Source organism: Lactuca virosa, chromosome 3 (genome assembly GCF_052849685.1).
Source record: "Lactuca virosa cultivar CGN04683 chromosome 3, Lactuca_virosa_CGN04683_v6, whole genome shotgun sequence".
NCBI classification, from domain to species: domain Eukaryota; kingdom Viridiplantae; phylum Streptophyta; class Magnoliopsida; order Asterales; family Asteraceae; genus Lactuca; species Lactuca virosa.
This window is the reverse complement of record NC_136428.1, coordinates 59,243,363-59,263,058: the sequence shown is the minus strand read 5'-3', so window position 1 is coordinate 59,263,058 and position 19,696 is coordinate 59,243,363. Positions and strand designations below refer to the sequence as shown.

General features: G+C 35.0%; 1 protein-coding gene across 3 annotated transcripts; it reads right to left on the bottom strand.

Annotated features, from left to right (window-relative positions):
• Positions 1-7,282: 7,282 nt before the first annotated feature.
• LOC145165786 (BOI-related E3 ubiquitin-protein ligase 1-like) lies at positions 7,283-10,629 on the bottom strand. 3 transcript variants are annotated; one of them, XM_079084677.1, is made up of 6 exons: positions 10,493-10,629; positions 10,361-10,395; positions 10,056-10,115; positions 9,001-9,139; positions 8,546-8,907; positions 7,283-7,899 (listed from the first exon to the last, which is right to left on the bottom strand). In XM_079084677.1, exons 4-6 carry the CDS (start codon positions 9,104-9,106, stop codon positions 7,375-7,377), a joined length of 993 nt encoding a protein of 330 aa, XP_078940803.1. In that variant the 5' UTR covers positions 9,107-9,139; positions 10,056-10,115; positions 10,361-10,395; positions 10,493-10,629; the 3' UTR covers positions 7,283-7,374. The 3 variants fall into 3 exon arrangements, with proteins under 3 accessions (XP_078940803.1, XP_078940801.1, XP_078940804.1); XM_079084675.1 differs by lacking the exon at positions 10,056-10,115; XM_079084678.1 differs by lacking the exons at positions 10,056-10,115; positions 10,361-10,395; positions 10,493-10,629 and adding an exon at positions 9,862-10,047.
• Positions 10,630-19,696: the final 9,067 nt, after the last annotated feature.

The window sequence follows — 19,696 nt, the reverse complement described above, 5'->3', positions numbered from 1 at the left end:
TGAACAATTTGGCAAAAATAAGAATTTGATGTGAAATCAATAAGAGAAAGATGGTTGACTTACGGTTTCCTCACTTTGACTTTTGATGAACATATCATTAGAATCCAATGGTGCAATACTTGTTTTAAACCCTTAATTTGGCTATAGTAATCCAAGGAGTTTGAGATTACCTAAACTTTTCTTAGTTGTTGAAATGGTTAGAGAAGCTCATAACAATTTCCTTAGTTAAAGTCACTAATTCCGATAAGCATGTAATTAGTGAAAGTCAACTAGCATTAAGGACCAAAAAGTCACCAAATCCAAGAGGAGTCAAAAGATTCCACTACCATGTTGGAGAAAATGTTTTTATGATTGTGTGAAGTAAAACTAACACAAGAATCACTTGTTGCTTGCTAATTTGAAGATCCTTTACTTAATCAAGAAATTAGCCAACTAATCACCACAAACACATTTAAACTCATGAACAAAAACATACAAGCAATGATAATATGTTAAAACACAAAACATTTTCATAAAGATTCAAACACAAATTCATGGATTCTTCAATATTCAACAAAAGTTCAAAGGATTCAACAAAATTCAACCAAGATTTGTTTAGCCAAGCATGGCTAAACTCAAGAAAACAAAGTTAGATAAGATTGTACCAAACATTTGACAAGAATCAAGAGATGAAAAGATGAAGTTCTTCAAGGTTTTTGGTCTTCAAAGTGCTCCAAAACTCCAGAGAGAATGTGTCAAAATCGGATGTTAAAGATTAGGCTAAAGAAGCACACCAACCTTCCCAATATAGAGCTCTAAATAAAATCCTGAATTTGCCCCTGTAGGAATCCACGCGGGCCGCGTGGAAATCTTACGCGGGCCGCGTGACTATGACGGAGTTTTGGGCTTCTTCATGTCTTGGGCCCCCACAGCTATTCCATTGGCCCAGTTTGAGTCTGATCAGCTTCTAGCCCATTTTTCTTCAAGTTCTCTTCAATTTGAGCCCAATTTAACTTTTCCAAATCCTCCAAAGCTCTCGTAATCGCCCGATCATCAATCTCCGCACACTCGAAAATTCTCCCGCATCTTGAAAATTTAAAGTTTAATTCTTCCAAGCCTTCAAGTAATTGACAAGCCCACTTCATGCATCATCTCCATAGCCATCAAGCCCAAAATCCTCGTTGTCCCCCAAGTCCAATTGCTTTCCAAAAGATCCCGCTCCGCTAGTCTCCTTGAAATCTGCAATTATACTCACGAAACTAGAAAGTACCCGAAAGCGGTCATAAAATAACAAAAAGGAAAATATGCATGGAAATTAACTAAAATGCAAATGAAATATGCTAAAATAAACTATAAAAAGAAGTAAATAAAATGAAACTATCATGTAGGTTAAAAGCCCAAGACTTGTCTTTTCCCTATAAATAGTCATGTATTATTCATAATTAGGGTTAAGAGTGAGGCAAAATGTAGCCGCCAAACATTGTGAGGTTTCTTATGTAGAGTTAGATTCTTTAGTCTATTCTGAATGTGTAATTTATTCCTCATGTTTTGAATAAATCGAGTGATCATTCGACATATCTTCTTTATTGTGTGTGTTCTTATTTTCCACATCTTGTTTATCAAATCTCAATTAGGCTTTTAATCCCAACAAGTGGTATCAGAGCGGGTCTTTGGAGATCTATCGATTTTTGAAGTATTGGTTCTTGGTTTGATGATTTTCTGCACAAGTTATTGGTGTTTTGGCGTCTTGAATCAAAATTTTGTTCAAGCTACTGTTCATGAAAATTTATGATATTCCTCTACTGTTCATTGTGGTATTTTTTTCTCTGTTCTTTGGATCTGATTAATTTGTTTTGAGATAAATGGATCCCGTTTGTGGCCATATAATCGATTCTTATTTCGTTTTATCACACCGATCCAATTTTGTTTATGTACACTTGGGCCTGTTATTGCTTTCGTATACTGTTCATCAACGATGGTTTGGCCCATTTATCGTGTTCTCTGAATTCGCTTATTGCAATCGACTACACATGATTCTGTGATTTTCATTTCTTCAAATCCATTTTTCTTCTGTTCTTGAGTCGATTTTCATAATCAATTCCTTTATCAAGACCGATTTTTGATTTTATATTATTTTGTGATCGATCTGAGTCGATACATTCATTTATTGAATATCAATTTTTTGTCTCTTGATTGTATCATTCGTTGAAGTTGATGAAGAATATGGCGATTGTCGATTTGAAAATTAATCTATGTTTTGAAGTTTGTTGTTTGTTGTCTTCTGTACTGGTGATGGGCTTCGCAATTTGAATTGGAACTCAAAGGAATGAAATCGTGTTTGTAATTTAACTAGATTGAATTAAGGGTGTTCTTGGTGGTCAATGCAAAAGTCAAAATTGGGTCGAACAGATTCGTTGCGAACATTATTGGATTCGTATGGGATGTACTTGCAATCGTGATTGGAACCCTGTTGAAATGGGTGTGTATTTGTTCGCTATTACCGGTAAACCGAAAAGACAAAATTAAGTTACCTGCAAACGTTCGGAATTGAAATCGGGCTCGCACTCGTTCTTCTCCTACGAATGTTCAACTGCGAACCTGTGATTGGATTCGGTTTTACTGGAGATTCGCATTGGCTTGTTATCGATTGATTCGGAGCGAGAGGTCAAGTATTCGGGGTTGCCTTGGTTCGCACCATTGGACTCAGAGCGAACCTATCGCAGACGATGTTTCTGATAAAAGCGAAACGGCTTGAAATTGGCACTACGAATGGCTCGGATTCGCTTTCGTATCGGTGTGCTCGGAACGAATGGTATGATCGGTGGATTCAGAGTTTTTAGTAAAAGAGAGAAATCAATGTGTTCGTCAATCACGTCTAAATTGGGAAGATGACTCATGTTACATTTTTGGTCCCTGCAACTTCAGTGGATTTACATTTTTGGTCCCTGTTGTTTTCATAGCTCGGCGACTTTGGACCATTTCCAAAAACTGTTACAAATGAAGAGGAGTATGATGCAGATTTATTATTTTAATCCCCTAACTTTCAGCAATGTGACAGTTTCAACCCATTTTTCGAAAAGTTTGCAAATTTGAGGGCTGGTGAACAGTTTTGGATTCTTTAATGTACATATTTTTTCGTGAACAGAAAAATAAGGATTCCAACAAGTCTTGGCGGTTGGGAAATTCGTTTTTTGCAATAACGTCACATTTTTTTGACTTTTTCGGATTTTTAACTTCATTGTTTATATCATTTTGTCGCGGGGGAGCATAGTAATTATTTATCCATTCAAGATCATTCTCATGACCATTTGAAGGTTTTATAATCACATTTTTTATTATAAATCGGAGGAGAATTTGGTATGGCCATTCGAAATTGGATTTGTGACTTTTCAAATTTGAAGATTTTTGATAAAGCTTGTGGTAGAATTATGAAGGCAGTTTTTACAGTAGCAGTTCTTCATCAAGCTCTTCTAAAGCTTTTACAGATAAGTAGCCTTTATAGTAGCAGTTCTTCGTCGAGCTCTTCTAAGGCCTTGATATATCTCCGACTTCTAGTATTTTATCGATCAAGTGGCGTTACGAATCTTAAAATTTGGTTTGTTACATGATATTTTTTGGTGGCTTATATCATTAGCTTATTTGAAGATCATTGTGACTTGGAGGGGGAGTTCTTCAAAGACAAGAAGTGATTTGGTTTCTTAATTCTGAAATGGTTTTTATGGCGGGTTTGGCTTTCTTAAAGATCTTTGGGATTACATTAGAAAATGAAGTTTAAAGACATTACTTCAGTGCTTGGTTTATATATATCCTAGAACCCGTTTTTGAAGACTATTGAAGAATCAAGATTCGTGGATTGCTTCAAATATTCCTCGTCGCGAGATCATTTCTTATTTGCTATATGCTTGTTTTGGAAGTTGAATCCTTGTCATCCATTCCATACTTTGAGGGGGAGATTGTAGGGTTCAAAGTACTCCATGGATTATGGCAATGGGCCCCCTTGATGAAGTGTAGGTTAAAAGCCCAAGACTTGTCTTTTCCCTATAAATAGTCATGTATTATTCATAATTAGGGTTAAGAGTGTGGAAAAATGTAGCCGCCAAACATTGTGAGGTTTCTTATGTAGAGTTAGATTCTTTAGTCTATTCTGAAAGTGTAATTTATTCCTCATGTTTTGAATAAATCGAGTGATCATTCGACATATCTTCTTTATTGTGTATGTTCTTATTTTCCGCATCTTGTTCATCAAATCTCAATTAGGGTTTTAATCCCAACATTGGTCTTGATGTTGGATTGCCAATACCCCTTTAGCTAGCTTATGCATCAAGTTTATCACGCCAAAATTAATGTGGCCAAGTCGTGCATGTCATACCCAATCTTCTTCATTGAATTTGGCTTGCAAGCAATGTGGTTTACCAACTTTAACTTTATTTTGTAAAGTCGGCTTGCACTTCTCGGGACTTTCATAAGCAATCTTCCGTCTCCATCTCGCATGGTTAAGAAATCACCTCTCATCCTAATGTCACAACCGGTTATTGTAGAATTGTCCGATGTTAATAACATTGCTACAAGGTGAAGAGATATAATAAATACCCTTCATTAGTTTTTGCTCACCGCTTTCATATTCGAACAAAATTGATCATTTTTCTTTAATGCTAACACACGATCCATCTCCAAATATCACATTTCCTGTTATGTACTTATTTAACTCAGAAAAATAAGAGTAGTTGTCGGTCATGTGGTTGCTCGCACCATTGTCTAAGTACCAAATTTCGTCTTCATCGTCGTTTGCTACAATTTTTGGAGGGATATATTTGTCTTCGTTCAAGAACACCGTTTCTTGAATTGTATTCATCATAAAGAATGTCCCTTCTTTATGATTTATATCTCCTTCGTGTGTCTCATTAAGGTTTGCCTCATGTTTTTTGGTTCGATTCGGGCATCTTGAAGCAAAGTGTTTGTATTTATCACACCGGTAACATTGAATGTTTGAGAGATCTCTTTGTTCGTGTTTTTTTCCCTTTTGTTTTTTATCTTTACAATTTTAGAGGATTCTAAGTGACCGTCAGCTTGTGTGTTACCCCGACCACGTCCTCTACCTCGATAATTTGAACCTCGACCTCTACCTCTTGATGGCTCGTTGTTTCTGTTGGACGATTCGGTTTTAGAATAGAGTAGCCTTGCTTGTGTTGATCAAGATTTCCCAGAGGCTTAACTCGCTCAATGTGAATGGTTCTGCTGTTATCGAGTGATCCAAGCTGGTGAAACCCACAACGGGAAAAGAAAACTGCTGGTTTACTGATTTGTTTTTTTATCAGGTTCCCCACACGAGTTCTCTCTCTGATCTCGAACAATAAAAAATAGATGGCAAGTCTTTGGTCTCCATACGAACAGAAAAAAAAATCAGGAAAAGGTTCCTCTATTGTCGCAAATTCATGAGAACATAAATCAAACAAGAGAACTTCTTTCTTTTGTTGCAAATTCACCTTCTAACGCAAGGCTTTGGTTTGTAGGCTTAGGTTCACCACACAATCTGAGTTGCTTTGATATCAATTAAAAAGCACGACAGAAAACAGTAAAGTATGATGCCTAACTTGCATGTAATTTTATTGAAGTAAAACTGACTCAAAACTCCAATCTAAATAATCAATTACAGGATATTATCAACTGTATATGATGAGAAGAAAACACATCAGAATATAACTAGGATTTCTAAATATAATCAAACAAAATTTCCATATAAAGGGTTCCTTATGGCTTAAGGAAAACTCCGAAACCTTGGACAACACTCCAAGTAATGTATGATATGGACAGAACACGCCATATTGCCATATCTGACTCGGATAATTTGCCAACAGGCATACCGCAACAAATCGTCTTTATGTGTTTTTTTTTCGATTGATGGATTGCCTCAATAAGAGGGAGTCATAGAAGATTACAGTGTCATCCTTTGGCATGTTTTTAGAGTTGTTGGTGTTAGACCATCCTTTGATTATAATGAGTGCAAAACAAGCAACATTTATAACTTTTATTTTAGGATGGCTTCTACTTTTTTTTTTTTGGGGGGGGGGGGGGGGGGTGGGGGTGGGAGAGAGAGAGAGAGAGAGAGAGAGAGAGAGAGAGATTTTATGAAAATCTCATTTTATGATAGATTGTATGTGTGTAACACTTGTTTGTAATATTTGTGTGTACTGATTAGTTTCTATATAATTACATTGCAAAATGAATAAGTCAAGAGTGTTAAACAACCTAAAAACCATAAGAATAAAAGTATTTGAGAGAGAAACGTTGTTGAATTGAAATTGCATGTATAATGGACAAGTGTTTAGTTATCCTAGGATAACCTATTTATACACTAAGGTGGTAGGGTAGGGTATTTTAGAGATAATATATTTTCTTTTTACAAATAGTACATTGACAAAGATAAATTAAATATATTTCTATCTTTTGTTCGTTTTCATATAAAATAATACTAATGCTTTCTTTTAATCATTCTCTTGATTTGAATACTTGCTTTGATCTAGTAAAGTAGAAAGATGAGTAGGAACAAAATATAGAATGAATATTTGATTTCTTCATTGACAAAAGATATTGTCAAATGTTGTCCTATTACAAAGTAAAACTAAAAGTCGAGTAAAAGATTCTATCTATGGATGTCTTTTGGCATACATGTCTTCCATCTTCAGCTACTTGAAGTGGAAGGTCTGTGGGATGCTTCAACATGGTCGCTTTTTTCGTACAGTAACAATCTCCCCCTGAGTGACTTTTGTTGGACCACGGATAATCAATCATAAGGTCTTTGATTTATATTACCCAATTCGTACAGCTAGTCAGCATTCAATCTCTCTGATAATCTTGTTCCTCTAAAGCTTTCTTGGATCTTTAAGCCAAATCAATTATTGCTTCAAGGAATTCAGAGTGACCGAGGTGTTTCTTTATTAACCTGAAGAAGATCCTCCGTCTTTATCTTCAAAAAAGACGATCCCAAGTTCGGGGTTATCTATTGGTCCTTCGATTCATTCCAAGTGCCAATGCTGATCAATGTATTTAGGTTCATCCTCGAAATGAGTAAATAATTATTCATCATTGTTGGCACCATAGATGAGATACGTCAAGAAGCTCTTGACCAAAAGAAGTTGAAAAAACAAAAAGTCATGAGAGAGAGAGAGAGAGAGAGAGAGAGAGAGAGAGAGAGAGGCTTATGTTGAAGAGGTGTGTCCATTGTGTAGAGGTCAATTAAATAATATTTTTTCAACATGTTAAGGATCATTTGAATATATATAAGTTTCTCTTAAACGCATATATATACCAGAACACTCGATATACAAATAAACAAATAAACAAAGGTTATATGTATGGATGATTTTTTTTCATTTTATAAGTTAAAACTTTCTCCTTTCACGACAGGTAGACTTCCACACTAACAGTTTTAACTACCTGGCAAACGGGACACACACTTGTAAAACTATCACAATCTTTACACAAACTCAGGTGTCTACATGGCATTACCAAAACCGACACCTCTTTTGTTCTGCATGCCTTGCAAGTAGTAGTAGTAGTAGTAGTAGTAGTAGTATGATTTTTAGGATCCATAGACGAAACCGCATCATTATCGTTTTCAACATCCGTGTCTCCAAATCCTTCTTTGATTTGGTTATCATTTCCCTGAGCCAGTGCTTGGTGAAGGTTTGTTTTCAATATGTTCACCATTGACTCGTTGTACTTTGCTCTGTAGTGCCAATTTTGAGCTTCATTTGCCACGTGTTTTATTCTTTCCACAAGTTCTTTGTTTTTGCGGTTTATGGTTTGGATCTCGTCTTCTTTCTCGCGTACTTTATTGGCTACCCCTTTTTCTATGGCAGCCAAGAATGAAGCCATGTGTCTCTGCCTTATGTCCCTCATCCCTTTCAACATGTTTTCTTCCTGTTATTGTTAATTTCCAAAAAAGGGTTAATACACAAATAATGTACAAACTCATACAACAATATTATTAAAGTAAATTACATGTTTGGTCCATGTGCTATATACCACTTTTTGCAACTTTGTGTTGAAAAATTGCCCCTATGGTTTCATTGGCCAACACATGTGAAATGACACAAATAATCTATCATATATTATAAAAGGGTAAAATAGTCTTTTTACATGGGTTAACCAAAAACTCATGTCAATTTACTATTTTCACCTTATATGATATATGATAATATCATTTGTGATGAGACCTAAAAAAGTTTTCTAGGGTTTTTTTACGAGGAGGGCATTTACGTCTTTCGCATTTACAAAAATTCAAGAGTGGGTTTATGTCCCACCTTTTTGGCAGTGATAAAAAAAAATTGCAAGGTCATGCCATCCAAAACGCAGTACAAGCTGTTCCTTTGAGTCCCTAACCCGTGTCAAATGACTATTTTGCCCACATCTATACATGACAGATCACTGGGGTTGCATTAACTAGAAAAGGTTTCAAGGGCTTTCATTCTATCAATGATGAAGAACAAGAGAGCATTTAAGTCTTTTTTTCAGTAGGAACAGAAAAATGTGAATTTTCAATATTTGGTCCCCATTGAAATAGTACCTGGATCATAATGTATCTTTCAAATTCGTCTTTGTGTCGATCAAGTTCAGTTGTGATGCTATCACCAAAAGAAGACATGATGGATGGTGCTAATGTCATACTTGCACTTGCTGAAGTGATGGAAGAGTTGCGTTCCTCATCATCATATGATAACTTTAAACCAGTTGATACATGGTGTGGGTTTGGGATGATGGTTGAAGGGGGGTTAATATCCTCATTATAAAAACTATGATTCAATGAAATCTGAAGCTTTTTCTGCATAAAGTTATTAGCCTCAGTTTCCCTTGGTCGTTTGTTGGGTCGAAAAACAGGACTATTTTGATCTCTTGCTGAATAATTTACTTGATCAACATTACATGCAACTGCCAATATGGAAATTCAAAGATCAGATGAATGTTAATAAGTTTGAAAAAGAAAGAAATTTTGAATCTTGTTATAGAAGGATAGAAATTTACCATTTCCGAATAGTTGCAATTGGTTTGATGTGTTTGAAGGGTATTGGAAAAGGTTCTCATCAACAAATACAGGGATTAATGAATTGTTGTTACTTCCTCCCAACATGTTCTTTAAATGATTTATACAAAGACAATCCACCTATAAAAGAATAATGGAAAAAAGAATTAGATTTTGAAATGCAACAAGTTGCCAATGCCACCAAAAGTAATGCCCTTTACACTATACAACAATTTTATGCACCCAATAACATAAGATTCCCACACTACTTCAGAGAATATGTTTCCAATCAAGAATAGTGATATATGATATAAAGAACTTAAAAGGATACCAAGCCAAGAATGGGAGCAATAATGTAACTTTCCAATTTGTACAAAATGATGTATTTCATTGGTTCCTAAAGAATGAATGCTTATCAATATAAAAAGACAAAGTTGTTATTCATTTAAGTGAGGGAACAAGACTGATGTTGAAATTTTGTGGGTGTAAATTTACCCCAAGTCAAGCCAAAATTCACAATTTTGGATGAACAATAATGGCGAGTTACAAAGTGACGACTCCACTAGGAAGCAACTATTCCAAGCGCCTTAATTGTGTGATACACAGCACTACATTGACACAGAACTAACAAACAAGGAATAAACTTGCAACAATTGGGCGTCATGATCATCTTTATTGGGTTAAAATGTGTCATACACAACTTGGATGAGGGGGACACCAACAAGTGACAAGAATCTATATTTGCAGCATATATTCAACTTCAAAAAGAGAGATGGATGATCAAGTCTACTGTCTACAACTATGAAATCCTGATTAGAAAACAAAATGATGATTAGTTCCAGTAGAATACTTTAATGGAATACCTATTTAACTAAGGAAGGCTAAACAGGCGCACATACATATCTCCTATGATTCTTATTCATGTATGATTTCTTGAGCCAAAACCCAGATATGAACACTAGAAATGAGAATCCTAACAGTCACGTCCTCAACCATCAAAATTTCCAAGCGTAAGCCCTTCATCAAGTCGAAAACATTCACCAACGAACTATCTTACCTACTGAATTCAACACCAATCCAGCACTCCTTCCAACTCCAGGAAATCCACAGAAAACCACTACATGATAAATCTCAAAAACACATAGAACTTACGAAAAGAAAATACATGATCGAAAACTTCTCATAGTAAAAACAACAAATCAAACAGTAAATTCAAACAAAATTCTGAATTGAAACAATAAACCAAACGTAACAAAAAGTATTGTAACTTGTAACCAGATGATGAATCTACTTACACCGTCAATTACACGAAAACCAAAGCAATCAATCAATTAACAAAACAACGCACAAATCGAAGATTACCTCAACGACAACCACCACGAAAACTTCAATCGATCCTGCAAATTCACAAACCAAACAATCTATACATCATTACTCGAATCACTTCAAAAACTCAAATCCGTAACAAAAATCCATCTGAAAAGGAGTATATACCTGGAGTTCATGAGTGATGAGAGAGAGAGAAAGGTAGATGAGATAAACAGATAATTGATCGGTGCGGTGGTGGTGGTTACGCAAACGGGGGTGATGGATGGATGGATGGACGTTGAGACATAAATATTAAAATGCGCCTTCACTTCTTCTTATAACGTATTTTCTTTTAATTTAATTTTCCTGACAAAAAAAAAAAAAGTAAAGGCGGGGAAATACGTAGAGAGTGTGGGGCCCAGGGAACACGCGACCCAGCAAATTTCTGGAATCACGCCCCCTACTCCTCGATCCACCGGATCTTTCTCTACTAAAATTACGTAATTGCCCTTGGATACACAGATCGGATAATATAATTATGTTTTCAAAGATCTACTAAAATCTTCCTCTTTTTTTTCTGCAATCCAATTTAATTTTATTTGTATATTTATGTTTTCTCTACCAAATTTGATTTCAAGAAAGGACGGCTATTCTTAATAATATTGTAAGTAAATCAAAGCTTTCATCATTACTCATATTGGTAGAAATTTTAAGTTAGTAAATAATGCCTAAAATTAAAGGCAAAATTGTTACATATCTAGCAAATTTTTAAATCACTTCTATGAGAAAAACAATAAATTCATTTAATGCGTTGATAGAGTTTCTCCTAATTTAATCGGTCAAAACAGAATGATTCATAAAATAAAGTTTTTTGTTTTAAAATTAATAAAAATTTTAAAATATGCACGCATTTAATGATACCTATTAACTATTTATTTCTAGAACGACATAAATAACTTATAATTTGTAATGAATATCAACGAAAAATATTATTATAGTTTTAAATTCTTTTTAATAAGGAAATGTTGGAGAGAGATAAAATTTATGAAAAAACGAGGAAAAACGATGAATGAGTTTCTGGAGGTTATGGATATAGTTTTATTGTAAATTAAATATAGATATTATATTGATAAAAATATTGATTAACTAGAAATAAACAGTTATGATAAGTTTGTATCTACTATTTATTGTAACTTTATTTTATAATAATATTATTAAGAAATTACTGATGTAGGATAGGAAACTAGTGGAGGGTATTTATGTCAATGCTTTGAAAATAGCGGTGGTCGGTCCGATGCCCGGGAACGGATGACAATGTTGAACAGAACACAAGGAAGGAAAGGGTGGGGCCCGCATTCTTGTTTTTGGCGGGTGAGAAAACGACGACCCACAATATTTGGTTTTTCTCTTTTATACCCTTTTTACGGAGAACCTTTTCTTTACATCAAAAGTCCCCCCCCCCCCTCCACTATGACCGTTTGACACTTTGATCCTTTTATTTTGTTTGTTTGATATTTTGATAGATTCGTATATAATAATTTTTTTTTCAAACATAACAATTTGTGCATTGAAGTATTGTACTGTACAACTCTATAAAATATAAATTGTATTATATAGAAAAAATCAATATGTGTTGGTGTCGCTTTTCGCATTCTTAAGACATAAGTTGTTATGTTTGTTTTTGTTTTTGGACATTTTTTTCGTTGTTTTGATTTAACGAATGATCAATGGTTGCACTCTTTTGGCAGAAAGATAAGAAGTGTTTGAGAAGAGGCCCTAATTAAACACACATACTCTCTCTTCTCCTTTTTCCCTTCTTGTTTGGTCGAGAACACAAACCCTAGCAAGGGTTTTTGGGGCAAAAAAAAAATCATTAAATAATAAATACATAAAATGTGTTTGGTTGAGTATTCATTCACGTAACTGCGGATTTATTGATCGGGATGCTATCAAAAGAAAGGAAGGTGATGGGATGTCCACTTATTTCTAGAAAGATTGATGGATTGGTAATTGTCCTTTGATGGTGAGATTTAATCGGTTATTTTTATTGGATACCGACTGAGGTTGCAAAATCAGCCAAAGATGGAATGGAAAATTGTTTGATTGGTCTTGGAGTCGGTCGATTAATGGAGGGACAATATTGGCACAACCGCAACAGATAGTCGATTTGGTCCTTTGTTGTACTCTTTCATATCACGAAAGCTAGAACGGTTATTGATGACAACTCTCTCCTGATGGTACTATTTCACCCAGATGAAATAATTATCAAATAAGGAAGACCAATATATTTTAATGGAGTTGTCGTTTTAATAGATTGGCTACTCGTCTAAACTTGGATGCAAAAAGAATGGATGTTCCTTCTGTGGTGTGTGGTGTTTGTAATTCAGATATGAAAGATCTCAAGCATCTTCTTATTTCATGTGAAGTCGCCAATGGCTCAGTTAACCTTTCAATGACAAACAGGCTTGCTTTGGAATCGATTATTATGACTAAATGGTGGATTCTATGGAATTTTAGGAACGTCATCCTTTTTAGTTGGAATAATGTTAGAAGAAATTCATTAACTGAATTGAAAAATTAGCATTAGTCGGGGAGCTTGGTTGTTAAACCATATTCTTTCAATTCATTTGTAATGTTTTGTTAGCTTTTTGATAATTTTTAATTAATAAAATTCGGCCGTTCAACAAAAAACAATTATTTTTGTTATTTCAAAACTTTTAAATTTTAAAACAAGTATGAAGTTGTTTTGGACTTTGGAGATGGATCTACAGGCCATTAACTTTAAATCCACCTAACCCATTTCGATCAAACTCGGCTCATGACCCATTTGACATTTTCTTATAAACATTTGTTTAGACCTGTTATACGGTTCGATAAGTGAATGTGAAACAAAATAATCAAAAATAACGGAATTTGATGAGATACAATTCAAAAATATTCATAAATAAGATAGATAGAAAATTAAATACATGATAGATAGAAAAAGACAATTCCGCCCCTATTTTGTAGATATGACATACCCATGCTTTAGAATCCTTCGAGATAGTAGGTTGCATAATTTAGGGTTGAATTGAAGGAGTTGACAACTTAGAATATTGGAGACAATACGAGCATATTTTTCAAAGAGTGTTGGACCCTCAATGGTCAAAATTGAATTTCCGGAGCCATCTAATTTGTGTGCCTTTTCTTGATTGGGACTTTTCTTTTGACTTTTTTCAAGGTGAACATTCAACATAATGCTAGAATATTAATGTCATATTTTATTTTGAATTATTATATGTCAACTTTTTGTTATTTATTTGATTCAAGATAAATAAACGATAGATTTGTATTAGTTGTCATTCGTATAACTTGTATGTTTCTTATAAAATAGTTGAAAGACACGTCCATGGTTGTCCGATACTAAAGAAATTGATAAGCATACGGTTCTTGTGTATCATCTTAAAGCACTTTTATTCGGCCGGCAAACAAAGAAAATGGTCATATGAGACGATGACAAATTTGTGGGTTATGTTTTCTTTGTGAGTTGGTTTTTCAAATTGGGTGGTGTTGTGTTACTAGTTCACAAATATATTAGGTACCGTAACATATTAGTTATTAGGCCATTACTTTTAATAAATAAATCTTATATGACATTAATCTAAGTCATAATATGTCACAACGGAAGCTTGTAAACATAGTTGTCCGAACATATTATTTAAGTCAGATATATTTACATAATTAAACTAATCAACGTTTCAAAGCTCATTTAGCTCTAGCTTTATCCATGGAAGATTTATCAACTTAAATAATTAGAATATATACTTATATCATTTAGCTCTAGCATTTTCCTTGTTCTATAATTCTAATTAGCTCTAGAAAATATACTTATGTCATTTAGTTATAGAGTTTGTTAGCATCATGAGACAAACGACATTGAAGAAGTCCAACAACCAAACCCAAAATGGTAGGGGTCACTTGGTTGAGGACTTATGACATGTAGATAATATCATTATACAACTTAAGTAACTATGCACCATGATTGTAGGTGGTCCAATGACCATAAACATCACGAGATTGGCAACCATGGGGGAAATCAATGATACTCCCAACACAATCGTGGTAAAATTGATACTAGATGATGCAGTCGACCGCTTGTTAACAACAAACAGTTGATCCATGTGAATGATTTCTTTCATGAAGAGGGGATATTTTTTGATGATTGACGTAGTAGAAGCAAGCAAAATGGTTATGGAGGAGGCTATTGCATGAAGGCTAAGGTAACCAATTTCAATGTGAATCTTGACCTTAAAGGCGTTCTCGACTAGCTATAGGAGGTCAATAATATTTTTAACATCATGGACATTTAGAAGATTTGCATGTGAACATTATTACATACAAGCTTCGTGCACGGGCAGAAACATGTTGCAATCATAAGAGGGATGAATGATGAAAATGTATAGTGCCAGAGTGGTTTGTGAAGTTTCTGCTTAAGGTGTAATTCTTACCCTATAATTATGATCAAATTTCTCTACTAACAATACCATAACTGAACTCGAGGAAATCAGTTTGTAGTACATTACACAACCGAGTTTATACGAATATAATACATATAAGATTTTAACAATACATGAGAGCAACAAGCGACATGATACATCAATGGTTTGAACTACAATATCTTGGATTATATGGCTTTGCAACCAATTTGGTACATTTATTAGGTCCAAAACATGGTCTCAAAACTAGAAGGCTCTACAAGACGCCAATATAAATATTGATCACCTACAACCTAGAAGGCTCTACAAGACGCCAATATAAGTAGGTTTAACGAGGCCAACGCCCATCAGACTTCAAGGCCTACCAATAACACATAAGCCAAACATTGAGTACTGGATGTTATGTATGTGTGGTGGAACTTGTCATAAATTCAAGGAGTATACCCAATGTTGTCTCCTTTTAGTAGTATATAATGATGGAATTGATCAAGATATTAACACAAAGAATTCATCAAACACGTGAATGAATATGCTGAAGTGAAGGATGAACGGTGAGCCTATACATTTGTAGTGAAAGATCTTTATGCTCAAGAATCATTATAAAATGATATTTGCTAATAACATATGATCCTATAGGATCACACCTAATAACAAGCAAACATTAATTGATTATTTATTAAGTAATATGGTTATTAATAAATACAATCAACACTTGTATTTAATTGGGAATTATTGTTTCTATGATATAATAATAAAGAGATAAAAAAACTAGACATGTTTATATGGTATAAATTTATATGTCATGAACCTTTTTGGGGGAACTTGGTATTTCATTAAAAGGTGACATATATCTAGTTAGTCATAGACTTGAGTGGAAGACAAAATAAACATCCCATCACCCTTATATTGTCGTGAACTCCTCCATGGAGAGGGGTTGTTGCTTGTTTTACTTTATCTTCCACCCATACCTTCTTACAAGTATGGCTCATGCATTTCATGACAGTATAGACTTCATCTCATGCATGTAAGTATATAAGAGTTCATGTGTTAGAGAAATAAGCTATTTTTTTCTCTCTTTCTTTCTCAATAAAAGTTATAGCTTTTACCCCCCCCCCCCCCTTATCTTTAGCAAATTTGTTGTGTAGTTTTAAGAGTTATGGTTTCTTCCCCTATGAAGAATAATTTGTTATCAGTATTTGATGCTTAAGAACAACCACATACAAGTAAAGGACTAGCATCTACATAGAGGTTTAGTGACTTGTTTGAGGTGAAAAATATGGTAAAAAAATGAAATAAGTTCGGAAATGAAACACTATTTAGTAGAATTGATTGTGTGATTTCCTTGATATATTATAATTTAACGATATATTGACTCATTTTCATGTTTTGATTCTTCTGATTTAATACAAATTTTGTTGGTTTCGATATTTTCCGTTGTTTCAAAGATTAATTAGAAAATTGACTGTCAATTTTAATTTTCTAAAATTTAACTGTATCTGTTAAATTTAACTTATATTGTTAGTTTTATTATTCATTTCGAAATATCCATCTCCATTCTCTAATAAAATAATCAAATTTTTTCACATAATATCTCCTTCCATCCTCTTCTATGAAAGTTAAATTATCATTATACCCTTCATCCTTATTAATAGACAAAACTGCAAAAATGGTCCCTATGGTATGTAACACCCATAAAAAATTAAGTCAATTTAAAACTTTCTAACCATTCAAAATCATTAAGTTATTATAAAGTGTTTTCAAAATAGTTTAGACATCAGAGTATCCCAGAAATGAAGATCATAAAAATGTGAGGAGGTGCATGATCACGCCTTTGTCTTCCCACGATCATCGGAGGTACCTGAAACAAATCTAAAAACTGTAAGCCGGAAGCCTAGTGAGTTCCCCCAAAACACTCGCACAACAAGTAACACATATATAATAACAGCATACTATGGGCCCAAACAACCATCGGGTTGGAATGCCCCAGGCCCTCAACCATCGGGTTGGAATGCCAACGTACTAGGGGTCCAATCATCCTCGGGATGGTATACCCTCGGCCCACAACCATCGGGTTGGAATGCCTACATACTATGAGTCCAATCATCATCGGGATAGAATACTCTCGACCCACAACCATCGGGTTGGAATGCCCTGGTCTGTTGGCTCTTGCACAAAGCAGATAAGCCTCAACCCACAATCAATCATGTGCACATATATCAGATAATCACATACAGTCTACAGACAGACAAACCGATCTACAAATCACTAAGCATAGCAACATCCTATCTACCAGGATACCGATCTAACTGATCATAACCACATATAACATCTTATCTACCAGGATATCGATCTAACATATCACACTAGCAATAAAACAGGATAATAATCCAAAGGGTTGGCCTTGGTGCCTTCGACCCATGAGTATAGTGAGGAAAACTCACCTCACAAGTAGCTCAGGATGATAATGTCAAACTCCCCAAATACGGCTCCAAACTCAAACACCTACATCCACCAATAATCCACTTCCATAAATTTCCAAATTACTAAAATACCCCCAGAAGTCAAACTGGTGAACCCTTGGTCAAAGTTAAAGTCAACGGTCAAGGTCAACAGTCCATGTTGACCCAACTCGTCGAGTTCCTTCAAAACTCAAGAAGTCGTGAAAACCCTAGTCAACTCGCCGAGTTTCCAGACAACTCGTCGAGTCTATGTGGTGTCCAAATGTCGGGAAAACCCTAACTAACTCGTCGAGTCATCTCACTGACTCGCCGAGTCCATGCAGAAACCAAAAATGGCCAAACTTCATCCGACTCGTCGAGTTGACCATACAACTCGTCGAGTTCCTTCAGTCCATTCTCATTCAGATGATTTCATGTGAAACCAAAACTCCAAACTGTATATCTATGATCCTACGGTGTTGTTATCACGTAAAGTTGCTAACTTTACGTGCATGTAAGGCTCCATGAAGCTAAAAAACTTATAACTAGCATTAGAAGGAGGTTTGGACATGAAGGAGAGCCAAAGCTTCATAAACTTGAGGCTTGTAACGCCCGTGTTTTGAGGCTAAGCATTGATGCAATGATGTAATAGTCTAGGTCAACCGTTGTAACCTATTTTAAAGTAATAAAGATGAATTACTTGAATATTATGTGAATTATGTGATTATATACTTGTTTGTAAAGATATAAGAAAAATAAGCAGCAAAAAAATGTTAGATAAACCCGATATCTATGAAGAAAGTTGTAGTGGTCGTGACAAGGATTCCGGAGATATAAAGAACGCCAAAATCTGAGTTATAACGAAGAAGTTATGACCCGTCGAAGTTTCGCGACAAAACCGGCATGACACTGCATGACGTAAATAGTGAATTTACGATAGAATACTTTTTAGCAATCTAAATGAAAGTTGTAGTATACGTTAAACCGAGAGCGTGCATAAAAAGAATGCCCAAATCTGACTTCGTATGAGGAAGTTATGATTTTTCTAAGATTTGGCATAGCAGTGCACAACCCGGAATTCGAATTTTAGATCGATCAGTTTTTGGCCAACGCAACCTAAATGAGAATTGAAGATCTCATTAATAGGAGCTCAACAATAAAAAGACAGACGAAAACGGAGTCCGTATGTATAAGTTATGAATTTTACACAGTCATTTAACAGTATAATCTTCTCATACTGTTAAATTTAAAATCGATCGAGAATTAGCCGACGAAGTCAAAAGGAAAGTTGTAGATCTTGTCTTTACCTACGCGTGGGTATAAAGAACGTCAAAAACGGACTTCGTATGCGAAAGTTATAAATTTTTAAAGATTGACTGTTTTACCTGCGTCTGGCGCCACGTGTCAGCACCAGACTTCGCCTTGGAGCCTACGCAAGGCTCACGACGTGAGCACCCTTTTTCACGACGTGAATCGGCCCAGACAGCCTTTAAATAGAGGCGTAAATCACCCCCAAAACTCACACCTTTCATACTCTTTCTCTCCCATTACCCCCAAAACCTCTCTTCCATTCCCTAGTACTTCCTAAGTGCTAGAAGCGAGTTCCAGAGCACCCGAAGGCTCCAAGAAAAAGAGTTTTTCGGTTTGAAACTCTGCTCGCGCAGAGCCTGGTTTTTAAGCAAACCTCCCGATTTCATCAAAGAAGATTATTTTAAGAAGCGAAGTGTTGTCCGAATCACCCCCTTATCAGGTGAGTGTATTGTCACTTTCATCTTACACATAGGTATGAAGTATTTTATATAAATTACGTGCTATGTGTATATATATTATCTGTTTACTTGAGATCTATGCTGGATGAAAGATCTAAACCACTTTCTTTTCAGATCTGAACTTTTTCCTTCAGATCTAAACTTTTTCCTTCAGATCTAAACTTTTTCCTTCAGATTTAAAATTTTTCCTTCATATCTAAACTTTTTCCTTCAGATCTAAAGTTTTTCCTTCAGATATAAACTTTTTCTTCCAGATCTGAAATTTTTCCTTCAGATTTATACTTTCTCACTTCAGATCTAATCTTTTCAGATCTAACCCTTATATATGAATAATTTATACTTGAGATCTATGATGTATGAAAGATTTAAACTTCGTTTTCATATCTGAACTGTATATGTATTTTATACCTACAAATATGTTGGGTAAAACATGGGTAGATAAAATAGTTGATGTGTGGTAAAATGATGAGAGGCTTGATGTTTACGATGATCTAGTCATCTAGCGGAGTATAGATGACGACCACGGACTATTCTAGGCAGTCCAGTGGAACGCTAGCAGGCTCGCAACCTGTAGGTGTTTTTTGAAGATGTACTCCATCCCCCCATGGTTGCCTTATTTGACATGTATTGCTGAGGAATCCCCTAAGCAGTTTGTCACCCCGAAGAAAAAAATCCTTAGGCTAGGTCCCTTAGAATAGATGCTTTACG